The following is a 16,090-nucleotide window of genomic DNA, read 5'->3' as shown; positions in this document are numbered from 1 at the left end:
TTAAAACTGTGGCCTTTTAGTTTTTTCACAACAGTGTTATTTTATCAATTTAGATTTTATACAAAAACTGGCTCTATCTCGTATCTAATCGATTAAGTAGTTTTTTAAATCAGACTGACCGCAGACATTCATAAAAAGATTGTATATAAATATCGATCAATACATTATAATGAGTTTTTTACAGTATTATACTTGCATTACTAAATTTATAGAGCTTCGTCATACTTAGGACGCCTGCCTTTAAAATTCTCCTTCAATAATATGAACTTTACCATAAATTAAAGTGGCCATAAACAAGTTTTATTAACAAGTTCCGTCGGCAAACTACTTATATATTATGCAATTAGCCATTTATGACGGCAGGACTGTCTTGTTTTAACAAATATTATGCAACATCTATTTTAAAAATATTGTTGTATCACAATTTTCAATAATATTTTTTATCAATGAGCAATATGCAAAATAATTTTAATAATTATTCAGAAGCAAGCTATATAGTATAAGCCTAAGGTATAAGCTATTTATATAAAACTTATTTACACAAAACAAAACAAGATCAGTTAATTATTTAACTAAAATACCGTTTTGCAAATCAAACAATAGATAATTAAGTAATCAAACAAATTTGTTTATGAACTAATTAGGTTACATCTTCATTCTGCGTTTTGTTTTAACATAATTGAATAAGTGTAACGTTGCACTTGAGCTGCGACAGCCGACGAGCGCGGCAATGACTAATTAGCTCATCGAAATCCGATTTCGCCTCGTAACTAGGCGAATTATTCACTAAAACAATAACGTACTCGCGTGCCGCTTTCGTAGTACGGGGCACGGGCCGATCAGTGCGTCCGCGCGCGCCGCTCGTGCGCGACATGAGTCTGTACCGCCGCGAGACACAATACGAGATCGTCAGCCGGCACGCCCGAGAGCAGCGCCTCACCGTCTCCGCCGACAGGAAGTTCCCCCCGCTCTCCCCGCGACGCGTGAAAATCCTGGAGCTGTTAAAACCGGACGACCCCGGTCGGGACGAACTCGAGGCGATCGTCCGGGCGACGCCTAGGAGAGGCCTGATCAAGCCTTACGATGAGGACACCTGGCGCTTCCTCCAGAGGACTCATCCACCGAACGCCCAGTCCACGCCGGTCGCAGAGAAAGAACAGACCAGCCCGAAGAAACAGCCGCGCCAACCGGACTCGAAGCGGGAGCGGTCTTTAGCTGACGAGTTGCGGGAAGCTGAGGAGGACGAACAGAGTGGCAGTCACATACGTAGAGAGTTATTACGGGAATTTCGGAAGCGTGGGGGCGGCATCAGGGAAGCGTTAGAGCGGGAGCGTTTGGGCAAATTGGCGTTGGCCGTGGAGGACGATGAGGATGACTTCGAAGACGAGAACGGGCTGACGGCGGCGGCGCGGCGGATAGACGCCTTGCTGGCGGAGTCGCGCAACCTGCACGAGGAGCTGGCCGAGATCCACGAAGACATCCAGGTGCTGGCTCGACGGGTGACCCGCCGCGACCCTTGACGCGTTGGTACCACCCCTGTACCACGTATCCGCACGCTTGGTGTTTGGTGTAGTACTTACCACTTAGCCAATTTGAACACCTTTGCAAATTTTATACAAGTCTTTTACAGTGACAATTAAGTATAGATTTCCGGAAGTAATGTCTTGACTTCCGTCTGTTAACGCGTGGTTATTAGAAACTTAAAAACGAAATTTATTATCACAACATTATAATCATTGTTCAGGGTTCGAAAAGTGACGTCAGAGGATTTATTTCAGCTGCGACAGTATGTACACCAATAATCTTGTTAGACGCGTGTAACACAGTCGTTCATAAAGATTAACCGGTGGCCTTGAGGGAACTCGGTGATAACATTTTAATCGATATCAGTAGATTAGTTGAATTAACGATATTCAAACATATTCCTGAAACTCCTTTCCGAGCGGGACAACAACTTTGTTTTAATGTAGAGGCTCGTTAATTGCTCTATAAATTTCGTTTCACTATAAGAGCGAAGGAATTTAACATTATAATTGCCATTAACAGTGCGTGCGTGTGTCTTTTGTATTATAAATGCAAAGAAATCTATTAAGAATTCGTCGTAAGTTATACTGATGAAAATATATTTATTTAACTTAAGTTTAGATTTGAAATATAGGTATTATTCGTGTCATTATTAAATTAGATCTTGAGCTACAGGAAAAATATAAAGATAACTTAAAAGTGTAAATTAAAAACGTTTCTGTGTAGAATCCCAAAACCGACGACGAACGACTTACATTCTAGCCTTAGAACGCTTAACCAAGCATTTTCTATTATTTCATCTATATACTTAATAATTATATTAAACAAAGAAATCGGTACATCATAACCACGCCGTACATACTAAGGTTTCATTTCCCTAAAGATTTATGACAATTAACAATGACTCCTTCCCCAGAGAGTCCTACCTAATCCTTATTTATTATGAATAACTGACTATTCTTAATAAATAATTAATCATAGAAGACTTTCGAATTTCCAAAGTAATATGTAATTCAACATGTATGACGAATATACGCTTCGTTTTCGGGATTAGTCTGACTACGGATTAAGAGAAGATTAAAACTATTTTATGATAACTCAGGAGAAATATTTTATATGACATTCCTTGTTAAACTTACCTAAAAAACAAAATTTAAGGTTTCTTATTTGTATACATATTTATTGGCATATTGGCAGAAATTTGTTTATCTGTACTAATTCCCGCCAAAATTAAACAATTAGAAAAAGTTATAATCATAAACACCAGTCATTCTGATAATAAAACATTATAAATTAGAACATTAAATTTCTATTAAAATATATGACTTGTAGCATGACAAAAACATCAGCGTTGATTGTGACAACAAAGAAAAAACCGACAGTATTAAAATCTAATCAATTTCAACATTAACTCTACATTATAGGTACCTACGTTATTAAAATGCAAAAAACAATACTATCAATGCATTTTTATCAATTCTGTTGTATTGATTTTAACATTAAAATGAGTTCACGCTATCTGTTATCGAAGGCAAAGTTTATTATTTCTGCCAACATCGAGTATTGCAATAACTACACGATAATTATATCTTTTATGAACGTCAAAACATGGAAAATTAATTAATGTGCTGTACATTTAACGATGCGTACTATTTTTCTCCTTCATAATTGCCGGTTAACTGTATTACCGGATACCTACTAATCAACTAGATATACATATTGTATTTTTCTTTAAATCTATAACATACAGCCCACACTAGCAATCGTATTAAATAAAAAAAAAGTGTAAAGAAATATTTAATACTAGCTTCCGCCCGCGACTCCGTCCGCGCGGATGTCGGTCTTCGCGTGGATGGTTAATTTCTCCATTTTGAGTACCTAACTCTGACAATGACATCTTATAAATATCTATTGTACCCAAAAACGGCTAGGCTTATAATAATACGCAACATGTGTTCGCGGTTCTACAGAACAACGTCTATGGATAAAACTGAAAAATTAAGATAAATTTTTTTCTACGTATTTTTCCAGGATAAAAAGTATCCTATTTTACGCCCAGGATAATAAGGTATAATTATACCAAGTTTCATCGAAATCGAACCGTTAGTTTTCACGTGATGCCTTCACATACAGACAGACAGACAGACAGACAGACAAAAATTTTTTTAATCACATATTTGGGTTTGGTATCGATCCAGTAACACCCCCTGGTATTTATTTTTTCAATATTTTCAATGTACAGAATTGACCCTTCTACAGATTTATTATATGTATAGATATTTTAATCAATAGACATTCTTTTCCTCGACAGTTGTGGTTACAATATTAAACTAGAACTAGCTTTCCGCCTGCGGCTTCGCCCGCTTTGTCTAAAACCTAACAAGTTATATTCTAAAACCTTCCTTATGAATCACTCTATCGATTAAAAAAAACCGTATCAAAACCGGTTGCGAATTTTTTTAAGATTTAACCGTACATAGGGAAGGGACAGAAAAGCGACTTTGTTTTATACTATGTAGTGTTAATACGATGATACGAATCAAATACGGCCATTTTCAATAACTAAGGATTAACGTAAAAAACTGTATTCTCGTATTACAAAATACGTTTTCTTTGTACGTGATATTTCCCATACATTTCTTTATAAGTGTATTCATTCGTAAATCGTTTGAACTAAATTTTTCTAATTATATTTAATAATTTGCTTTTAGCTATGTACAGTGTAGTGAGTAGGTAGCATATATTTGCATGCGGATTTATGAGACTCGCTTGCTTCCTACTCAATGAAGCCCCTCCGGACGTATTGTGTTACAGCTAATTTTTCACAAGTTCAAATCGCACTGACCTAAATTCCCATCATTTTTATTTTATCGTTACATTTTTAGCTGTAAAAAATCACTGAATTTAAAAAGCTTCCATAGCTCGACGATTTATAAAAAAAAACAAATTACATTCCATTTTTATAAAAGACATTCGAAATTGAAAAAAACGCGGCAAATGATGCGATTTATCACTCGTGTTTTATTAAGATTAGGCAAACTTAATCGGTAAAAATTTTTAAAATTTCCATTATATATTCAACTCTTATTTAGGAACCCCATTATTTGTCTAATAAATAATATGTTATCTTTATTAATTAGTACTTTACATTATGTGCACAAGGTGGTGGACCAGCGTCGTGTTTTTAATTTTAATTGTTGAACTGTACATAAATTATAGTAGTTTGTGTTAATAACGCTTAATTAGTTTTGGAATTATTGCTACTTCAACACTTTAATATTGTATGAGTTATCTTGAAAAAGTATAGGTAAGTCATATTTTATTCACTTCTTAGTGAATTAATGCTATCATGACAAGTGTCCTGACTCCTCTCTGTCTCCAAATAAAATAATTCACAAACTTTCCGAAAAGAAAGATCAATAGGTATCACATAATTTAATGATTAGAATAAATTTGCATATTAAATTGCAAATTAATATTTATTAAGTACATTAGTTCCTTGTTAAAGTTTTGAAATCCGGAATTGTTTATTGACCTTTAGAAATTTCAACCACAAATAAGCTTTAGTATCGAAAAGTTGTTATAGAATTAAATTTCTGCGAAGCCAATTGGCCGATTCTAATTATGTTGTATTGTAGTGCAGTTAAATTTAGTACATTAACAGTTTTTGAACTGTTAGTACTTTACTCGAACTTAACACTTACGGAAGCAGAAAGCTTTTGCTCAGAGAGTTTATAAATAAGACCCTAAATAAATATTAAATAAAAATAAATCACTAGCAGATTTTTATTCCATCTTATAACGTCTGCACCTAATTTAGTGTAGTTAGTTCATAGAAATAGGAAAATCGTTTGTGAAAAGCCTATACACAGGTTTTATGTTGTTCATTGATATTAAAAAAAAATATTTTAAGTATCAGTTTGTTTATCAGGTGTCTAGGATTTACATTAAAAGTATCTTCTGTAGTTTTGTTCTCTAAGTTTACTTCATTAATCAGCGAGAGCATCTATGGAGGAATTAAATCAAGGACTTGAGTATAGTTTGAAAGAGAAGGGTGTGTAGAAAAAAAATAGTTATGCGAAATACATAAAATTTGTGATATTATGTTGGAGAGGAGATCCCAAAACCTACCTTTTAGCTCGTGTAAGATAACAAATTTATTCATTATTCCATATAGAGCCAAAACATCAACTAAATTACATTATATCTCCAGGCGGAGTCCGACCGCGCTTGCCGGTGCGCAGCCGTCGCCCGCGCGCTCACCGCGCAGTCCCAAGCTGTGCGTTACCTGGACGACGTGGTGGCGTTGCTGCGGGGCAACGTGGCGGCCGCGTGGCGTGTGCGCTCCTGGCCCTTCGCGCTCGGATGTCGACAGCCAGAGAGGAACTATATTATATGAACGGTAATTGGAAAGAGCGCGTATGACACACGTGTCAGAAGTGAAACTTCTTTGGCAAGATTCAACGATACCAAAAACGTCACCTAACTTCATGACATGACGGTATTGCTATGACGCGACCTTGAAATTTTACTCCCAACGCGCCTAAAGAAGCGTTTCACTTCAAAAGTATCTTTGAAAGTGACCTTTTGCCTTGCCGTTGTCAAAACTACTACTTTTTTGGAATGTTGATACACCTACTCACTTACTCAATGAGTAAGACCAAATTAGCTTAAAAGCATTTGAATTTTTTATTGAGGATATGCTCTTTCCCACAATCAAGACGGAACTGACGAAACCTATCATGTTGTGTAAGCTAGCCTAAGAAATATATTATGTACATACAAACACATATAATACATAGGTACATAAATAAATAAACGTCTCTTCTTTTAACACGTTCAGCAAATTGACGGTAGAATAAATATAAAAATGTACGTTTGTTTTTCTTAGCACCACTTATAAATATCATATTTTAATATCTTTGAGATGATTCCTATTTTCGCACCAAATACAACTAAGAAGCAGGAAACATCTCGGCAAACAAAGCTTTTCTAAAACTTCATCCAACAGCCAACTACACTCATTTTCGTGCAAAATTATGATAATATGAGATCTGGATGACTCTTCTTATAAACCCCAAACAATATAGAATCATAACCAAGAAGTATCAATTAAATTTAATACCATATTAAAACCCCGCGAAAGTTGGCAACATAAAACAAAATGGCGACATGCGTGAAATGTCACTTTAATGGCCTATTATTTGACAGGGAACAGAATTGAGTGACGTCATAAAATGAGGATCGCATGAAGAACCTATTCCTTATGGAAGTGAAACAAATTACAAATATATGGATGTTAAACCGCCAAGAACAAGAAAATATAAGAAACTTAAGCTCTACATTTTAAATGCTTAAATGATTTAATTTACATAAAAAGTTTTAATTTGAGACCAGTCAAAGCTCAGTTAAAGAAAGTTGTTTTAAAACCCTTGATACTTTTAAGCTATGACCTGTATAAGCGTAATTGCCTTGTTATTACACTAGCTTCTGCCTTCTATATTTGTATATAGTCTATATTTGTTGTGATGATCTAATCTAAATTATAATCTATTCCAGCGCGAAATTTTATACCTAGGGATTTCTGTGTGAAAAATAGAAATTCGAGGAGCACATAAGTGTATAATATTATGTATATCAAGTAATAGTAGGTATACATGTAAAACACCAGCAACCTCGCAGGACAAGATAGCTAACATCATAAGCAACAACATTTGTTCTACGACTTTACCTACCTACTATTACCTACTATTACTTGATATACATAATATTATACACTTATGTGCTCCTCGAATTTCGATTTTTCACACAGAAATCCCTAGGTATAAAATTTCGCGCTGGAATAGATTATAATTTAGATTAGATCATCACAACAAATATGGCAGAAGCTAGTGTAATAAAAAGGCAATTACGCTAATACAGCTAAACATACCTTAATATTTCCTATAGACACAGGTCATAGCTTAAAATAGAACTTCATACATGCATATAGAGCAAGTAGAGCCCGGGCCTGAAGCTAGTATAGATTAAATCGTGTAAAACTGTTAACTCATTACAATCCATTTTTAACTTCCCACTCACATTAGTAAATTACCGGCGCAATTTCAATGAACAATTCGATTTTAAAATATTGCACGCGATAAAATTATCTTGTCTTGAATTCGGCACAAACGCTACAGTTCCCGAAACGACTAGGCATTACCTTTGTCTAAAATCTAGGTTGAAAATAATAAGAGGAAGCTAACACGCCCTTGAGTCGCGAACTCTGTAATTCTATCGTTTCTATTTTAATATTTTTAATGAAATTCATTACATTATTGAATGCATGCACACATAGATCCAAACCACATCTAATACTATTTATTTGTTTATTTTAGAAGCGCTGTTGAACGCCGAAAAGTATAACATGTTTTTTTATCAAGTCTTGCATTTCATAATATAAAGTACTATCAAAAAAGTTCTAAGAACTATTATCAGCCATAATACAGACCAGTTTGCCTCGACTCTATTAATTTTGCCAGGTAGCAATCAGTTTCTCGCAAAAAAGCTATAAAAAGGTCCAATAGCAAAAAATTATGCTTATCAAAAAGTTTTTTGAAAGTTCCGTAAACATAGCTGTGTTTTTTAAATCGATTGTATAGGAATTAAATATCAAATATTCTCTAAGCTTAGAAACACAACACTTTTTTACTTGCTTCATGGATTGTCCTGGCGCTCTCCCAACATGCCTATTGCGTAACCTCCTTAACACTACAGCTGTGGCTCCATCATATTATGTCTTATCTATTTGAGATATTCAAAACTCAAACATTTATTCATACAACTAGACTTCCTTTAGACTTTTAAATCGTCAAAATACCTCATTAAATTTTTACCACGAGTTTGGAAAGCAGTTTTTAAAGAGAAGAAGCAAGAAGCTCTGTAGTTACTCTTTTAATGTCATATTTATACTAATGTTTGTTATAAAAAGCACAAAAACGTATAACTCTCCTATTATCAGGTCCTGAGTTAGGTTTCCTGCGAAGACTAATTGGTGTCGGTCTAACACGGAAGTAACCTAATTGTCACTAGAGATTACTGAAACGGGAAACCATCACTCGGGAATTGCTCTATATTATGTACCTACTCCAAGCGGAAACCTTACAACTAAATAAATAATGACGATTAAGTTTGGATGAATAAAAATTGAAATAGAAGAAAAATACGCAACCTTTATCCCAATAGGGGATATTGTTTGTATTGTAAACGAGAAGGACACGAAAGCGAAGCTAGTAAAATATAAATATTGTCCTAACAAAATAGGGAGAGATAATAAGTGTTCTATGTTAAAATCGTCATTATTACCGTCATTAGACACAAATTAAATAAAGTTAAGTTATGACACGACAATTTTAGCTCGTAATTAGATAACGCGACCTGAATGACACGTAATGAAATATTCAATAAAAGCTTTTACGGAAAGGTTTAAGGAATATGAATATATTATGTTTCATACCAGTTAAAGACCGCAACTTCGCCCGCGTTACATGAGAATTTTTTGAAGGCAACCCATATAAAAACCTGTTAAATATGGGGATAAAAGAGAATGACAATACAAGTATTTCACTTAGTTTGGGACCCATTGTCGTACTTTAATTGTAAAACATAAAATGGACAAATATAATAATCATTTCATTTATTTAATTTCATGTTTGATAAATAATATGTATGATAGAGATATCCTTTAAATCTTATGAAAAGCTATGCTACATTGACAATCTATACTAATATTATAAAGAGGAAATGTTTGTAATTATGTATGTATAGTATGGTTTTGACGCATAAACTACTGGACCGATTTCAAAAATTCTTTCACCATTAGAAAGCTACATCTTCACTGAGCAACATAGGCTAGGTTTAATCCCGGAAATCCCACGGGAACGGGAACTATGCGGGTTTTTCTTTGAAAATACGGGCGAGGCCGCAGGCGGAAAGCTAGTCTTTTTCACCAATATGCAATTAATATTTTCAAAACAATATTATGTAGGTATAAATAAAATTATTATCAATTGTTCGACAGAACAGGCTCTCATTGATCACTACGGGAATAGATTTTGCATTATATGCAAATTGAAACGTCCGGAAATATTTAAAATATCAGCTTTCCAATTTTCCACATTTTATTAGTAAATACTGCAACACGTTTTATTGTTTCGATTTCACAAGCAACATAACTGCATGCTGATATTACTTGTTTACGCCCAGTTCATTGCACTCGACTTTGGTTACGCCCTAAATATTATGCACTTTATTAAAAATGTTTTTTGCACTGAACAATGGAGTTACGGAGATGATTGCTATTGAATTCTGTTTTATTTGAAAATTTGTATTGTAAAATTGAATATCCGTGCACTACACTAACATACACAACTTAACTTCTTAATTTGAATAAAAATTTCGAGTTTTTAAGATAGAGATAAATCTGTTGGTATTCAAATTGTGTATGTTAATTTGCTTCAAGTTAATTTCCGAATTTTTATTATTTGACAAATAATGTACCTATTGTATATTGTACTTTTGTATGTAATATTAACTTTTATTAAATTATATCATACAAAGAACCATCTTAAATATCCAAGAGTTATGAGCTATTTTATCGTGTCACATAAAATTCAAAATGGCGTACTCTAGAGAGAAAATTGTATGAATTTATCAGACGAATTTTTAAAACTGTATTGTTATTAACGCAACATTTCCCAAGTGATTAGGAAGTCGTATGATTATTGTGTTGTACGGTATTATTTTACTGTAAAATATACAAACCATAATTCTGAGGAGATAGGGCAAAAAAAGCAATTATAACATCTTGTAATCTTTCTTTCTAAACTTTTCCATTTCTAATTATAATATGAATGGATAAGTCATAGATAACGTAAACTAAAGTCCAAGTAAAGAAAATTTTATCTATTAAAGTCTGCATCCATGTACATATATTTTCTACTTCTATATATAATGATTGTTTTTTTTTTTATAAATATACTCAGTACACACTCGTAGTTTCATTAATGTATATTGTTTTATTTCAGTTGAACGATAAGAAGGGTGAAAGGTTTATCCGCTGTCTCCTGAAGTGACATCAAGTTTCATTCAACCGTGGACGTGTTGCAGTGTGGAAATAGTTTTCACACTATAAGTACACTATATGTTGCTAACCATTGCTTGTGTGCAGTGACGTCATGTAATCGTCATGACGAAGCTTTGGAGGGTCAATTAAAGCACTGATACTCCCTGCAACTGTGTATACTTTATAGAATGAGAATAAAATAAGTACTTTTTAAATGATATGTCAAAAGAAATTTCCTAGTGAGAATGGACAGAATTTTCGGTTTTTTTATATCATAAGGGCTTTATATGTTAAGGGTTACAGAATTATGATTTGATTGATTACTTTAATGCCTAAGAATTAGATTCAGAACAGCTTACAAAATTTATTCTCAATATTAATATTCTGTCTTGTTCTGTAAAAGTGGATCATTTTCATACAATTCATTATCATGGTGCGATCAATTATATTACCACTACTTTTAGATATTAGATAATATTTTGTAATAATTGTAAGCTAGTAGTAACCTTTTTTGCTCTACTTACGTGTGGCAATTTTAAAGTCACATAATATTATAGAAAATGAGTTTTTACCGAATCATAATTTGAAAATACAAAATTATTCACGGTTGCTAGAATTTAACAAAATGGATGATTGAAAATAATACTCAATTAAAATATTTTAATGTTAGTGATTTTTATGAATAGATAAGATATGGTACATGTATAAAGCTTATCGATTAAGGTATTTTATAAATTTTCTGAGACTGATAATCTATGGTTAGTGATATTTTCCTACTGTAGATGTATTTAGTTTGTATGATCTCTATAGACTATGTTTTAAATTAATGTACCTAGGTAATAAAAATATAGTACTATTTAAATTTTTCACAGATAATTAATATCAATCAGAACCGCAATGGAATTTTGTTCCATAATATTTTAAGGCTTCGAGATTGTTAACATTTGTAATAAAATACATATTTCATTTCTAAATGTAGTCTATATGTTACTTATTTGTGTTATAATCATATATTATGATATTTCAATAATTTTAGTCAATAGTAATTTATATATGTCATTAAAATAAACATTGATTGTGTTCATTTTAATGAAATGTATAAGAATTATTCTCACGAACGATTGTTATTACTTCGACTCGAAAAGTAATTTTTCATCACAGTTTATTATGAATTAAATATTCGTACAATTTTAAACTTTGTTTTATTTCTCTGTCTTTATTTCTGTTCAAAAAACTACAATTATAAGAGACAATCATAAAAATATTATAAATGCGAAAGTCTGTTGCTTGAGAAAGGTGAAGATACGGGCCCTAAATATTTTTCTCAAAAATGGACATGTAAAGGGTTGAAATAAGGGACGAGAGGTTTGGCCTGCATTGAAAACACGGGGCAAAACTATTAATAAATAAAACATTGCTTCAAGATACATAGTCGAGAGCATTAAAACAAAGAATTTAGGTTAACCTAGGTTCTATTCCAAGAAGAAACTAATTGAATCACAGTCTGAGACGGCGTAAAAGGAAAACGAGAATATCTGTTTCATAGCTCACAATATAATTATAGCTGAAGAATATGAAAGCATTAAGTTTGATTTTCAACCGATTTTAAAAAGAGTTTTCTTTAAAGAGAGAGTTTTCAATTCGACTGTTTTTTTTGTATCGGATACCTCAGAACTTTTGACTGGAGGGACTAATTTTGATGATTCTTATTTTATTTGAAATCTGGTTGGTCCCATTAAAATTTTAAATAATAAAGTGGTATATTTCTTTGTTAAAAAATAATTATTTGTTTATTCATATTTCTCGGTTATAAATCCGTTTCCGACAATTCTGTAATGAATTACAAACTGTTTAAAAAGTGCATCTTTCATGTAGATTGTAGACTATTTGCCCGAATTTACACCGATATGTCAGCTACACTCAGTCTTAAATCCCAAACATCATTATCATTACCATCATCATAAGAGGCAGCTAATCAAGTCGCACCTCAATTAGGCGGTTCCGCATCGTCCCTGTCAGCCGCAGAGATTGGCCCCGGGTCAAACTGGCCAATTAATCACTTGTAATGGGGTGTATTGTTATCAGCTGTGTCAAGTTTGGGACAGGATCGGATAATTATCTTTCTTTCGCACGTAATGAAGGCGGAGTAGCTCACTAGAGGTAGTAGTTGCAGGATGTGTTCAGTTTTTATAGAACGTACAATGCAGCTGATGTTATAAGTAAAAAGTATAAGTAGGACCATCATAAACAGCGCACACACGATTAGAAGTGAAAGCAAGATAGCATGATTATGTCGTGAGTGGAAAAGAGACGACTGAAGTAAAATGTGGCTAATGAGCCAAATTTCGACATGCCACTCCCAGAGTACTTGTAACTTATTTACACCTTCTTACTTATAATACAATAGCTTGATTATAAGTATAATTTTAATCTGAAAACGCTCTCCTGTTTTCCGGGTAAAAAGTATAAGCCTTTATATTCAGGGCTATAATCTATGCGCATACCAATTTCAAATCTGCTGCGGGTAGGTATTTTCCTGATAGATTAACAAAACAAATCCCAACGTAGCCAAAGAAATTTTAAATGTTAGTATTGTGATGCATTTTTCAAATAAACTTTAAAACCATCAGTTATTTTCCAAGCATGATTTGAAAAATTGTCTAGTAAAAACCGATAATTCAAATCGTCAGAAAAATAACACAACCAAGCACGACACAAAACAAAAGCGATTAATTACAATTTGAACGGATTAAACTCGAATCGAGCGAGGACACGGAACAATCAATGTCTCCGAAAAGCGCGCGGGCCATAAATCAGGCAAATGAATATAGTGGAATTATGCAAAGTCGTCATGGGGAAGATCGCGTGCCTGTAACAACTAATTGCCGCATACCGTAGACTACAGTACCGCGATGGCTCTTGCCCGGGAACCATGCTTTTCCCTTGCTCTTTTTAAGCAACTGTGACCTATACAGCTGGGCTCTGACGTAACACTCCAGTGCGCCTAATGGAAATTCGGCAAAATACCGAAGCTGAACATTGTGGCAATTCTCTTTCTAACTCCTGCTTGCGAGACATTCCAACAGAAACGATTGCTAGTCAGAAACATCGCCTTACTGCATCTTCCTAACAGTGAAAGGCGTATCGAAATAGGTCCAGTAGTTCAAGCGTTTATACATCAAATGCACAAATAAAGTTTCATACTATGAATTAAAGATTAGTAGAACAAAACTAAAATATTTCAACGGGTTTATTTGTCGAAAGGGCAACTTTCAATCTGGAGTTGGATATTCAGCTCGTTTTAAACTCATGCATACTATTTTAAATCTTCTTTGATATATTATATTCTATATTTGATCTCTAAAATCTCAGAACGTACTTTCCTCTCATGCAATCCTAACTGGCAACGGTCAATTAATCAACAATAGATACCTACAATTTCAAAATGATTTTACAATAAAATCAATGAAAATAAGAAAACAACAGTGTCGAGTCCACCTGACAAATTTACTAGCGCCGAAACTGTAAATATTCTCAAAAACTGATAGTGTATAAATCAATGATAGCTACTGAAATAGGTGCAGCGTTGAGTGTTATAGTGTAAAGTGGAAAAACCAAATAATTGGATAATTGGGCGGTCACAACATGCGGTTATCACGTTAGTATCATAATTATTGTTAATTAGAGTTCATATATGGTTTGTTAATTAATTTCGTTATTTAACTTTTTGAACTTTTCATAAGCAGTTGTTTCTTTTAGCCTGACTGTTACATATGATCACAATCTGTCTGATATATTCTCACAAATTCCTGATATTTGTTGTTTTATTTATAGGTAGTATTAACTCGTCCAGTTTATGACTTTTTCACTTATAATATAGTAGTAATATACATATTTAAAGGTGCACTATTTTAAATATATGCAGCTTTAACCTTTAAAATACAATAAACCGCGTACATAAAGAGTTTAAAAGTTTAACATTAAATCCTCTCTTGAGAATCAACTGGACTCATCTCCACTAATACACGCATTAATTATTTACACGCTTCCCTTAATATGGAAATTTTCACTTTCACCCCGTTTTACTACCCTTGTCATTTAATAATGAGGCAACATCATTAAATATGATGTGATATTTCAGGAACAATGTGATTTTAATCCACGTTGCTAACATAAACTTATTTTCGACTATTATAATATTTCGGGTCGACTCGATATTATATTTTCGAGTATTAGTTTTGAGACATATTTCTTAGGAAATTGGGAAATAGCGCTTTCTGTTGATTAGCTATTATATAATGACATAAATAGTTAATAAGAACATAAATAGTTGTAAGTACCACATAAGCTTAAAAGCTTTCATTTAGCACCTATGGAACAATTCATTTTAAGATAAATGGTATTTTCACTATGATATTAATTTCCATATACATATACGTCTATACACCTATCTTTCCCTCTTATACCCATCCCTCTCTAACACAATCAACCCCGGGGGAAAAACTAGTAACAGCGTGAAATCAAAAGCAAACAACATCAGCAAATAGCCGTTTCGTGACATTAATCAGCAAACAGCACTGTTTGCTTTTACGAAATATAACATGGTCGTTAGTTTTCCTTTTGCAGTTCAAATTTACCTCATAACGCTGTTGAGCCTTAGAGGGTGTCTAGTATTAAGTAGAAAATTAAAACAAACATTTACAGCGTTGTACAGAAAATAAAACTGAAATTAAACGTTCGAGATAAGGAATTCACAATAAATTCAATTTGACGCGATGCAAAACATAATTTGATGCTTTTTAGAGCGCGTTATTGAGAACTTTTCGTAGTCGGATCTAAATTTTTGGATTTTTCAGAACTGGAGCATTTGTACTTAGTGTCTGTGGTATTCTTAATTTCCATCTTTTTTGTCTGTAAATTCTTCCATGCATACCAAAAAAACTATCAATATTCCCTGTCGTTGGTTACCTACTAGTTCATTAGTAATTCTGTCCAAGTTATGCCATAAACGGCAATTTATTATGATCATAGAAGGAAGCACGCCCGGCGACGTTCAGTCATGCGAATCCGCCATTTATGAAAAAACCTGATATTTTCCGATTAGCTACGAATGTCTAAATCACGCAAATTCCGAAATTCATGTAGATGGTAAAGTTTTATTGGAGGAAATTGATTGAGAATGTGTTTTGTTACGAAAATAATACAAAGTTTTGTTGTTTGTTTTTGTAACAAAAATATCGTAATATGACAACGAAGGAATAAGAATTAATTCTTTTCTATTTAAAATATTAGTTTCGTAAACCATAGATACATTACCTATTTCTTATCAATTTATTTTTTACAAATTCGATAGGCTGCTCTAGACTCTATAAAGGACTTATATGTACCTATATGGTAACCCGTATGTTTATCTGTTGCGATCGAGTGAACCTCGAAAGCCTCTAAGGTTCCACTTATAATATT

General features: G+C 33.3%; 1 protein-coding gene across 3 annotated transcripts; it reads left to right on the top strand.

Annotated features, from left to right (window-relative positions):
• The first annotated feature begins 693 nt into the window (after positions 1-693).
• LOC123705824 lies at positions 694-11,822 on the top strand. Of its 3 annotated transcripts, XM_045654856.1 has the most exons (3): positions 694-1,484; positions 5,738-5,926; positions 10,590-11,822. In XM_045654856.1, the coding sequence occupies exons 1-2, from the start codon at positions 873-875 to the stop codon at positions 5,921-5,923; spliced, it is 798 nt and encodes a 265-aa protein (XP_045510812.1). In that variant the 5' UTR covers positions 694-872; the 3' UTR covers positions 5,924-5,926; positions 10,590-11,822. The 3 variants fall into 3 exon arrangements, with proteins under 3 accessions (XP_045510812.1, XP_045510813.1, XP_045510814.1); XM_045654857.1 differs by lacking the exon at positions 10,590-11,822 and having other exon boundaries at positions 694-1,523; positions 5,738-5,877; XM_045654858.1 differs by lacking the exon at positions 10,590-11,822 and having other exon boundaries at positions 694-1,527; positions 5,738-5,835.
• Positions 11,823-16,090: the final 4,268 nt, after the last annotated feature.

This window comes from Colias croceus, chromosome 3 (assembly GCF_905220415.1).
Source record: "Colias croceus chromosome 3, ilColCroc2.1".
NCBI classification, from domain to species: Eukaryota; Metazoa; Arthropoda; class Insecta; order Lepidoptera; family Pieridae; genus Colias; species Colias croceus.
Note: the sequence above shows the minus strand (reverse complement) of the source record. Positions and strands in the feature narration are given on the sequence as shown.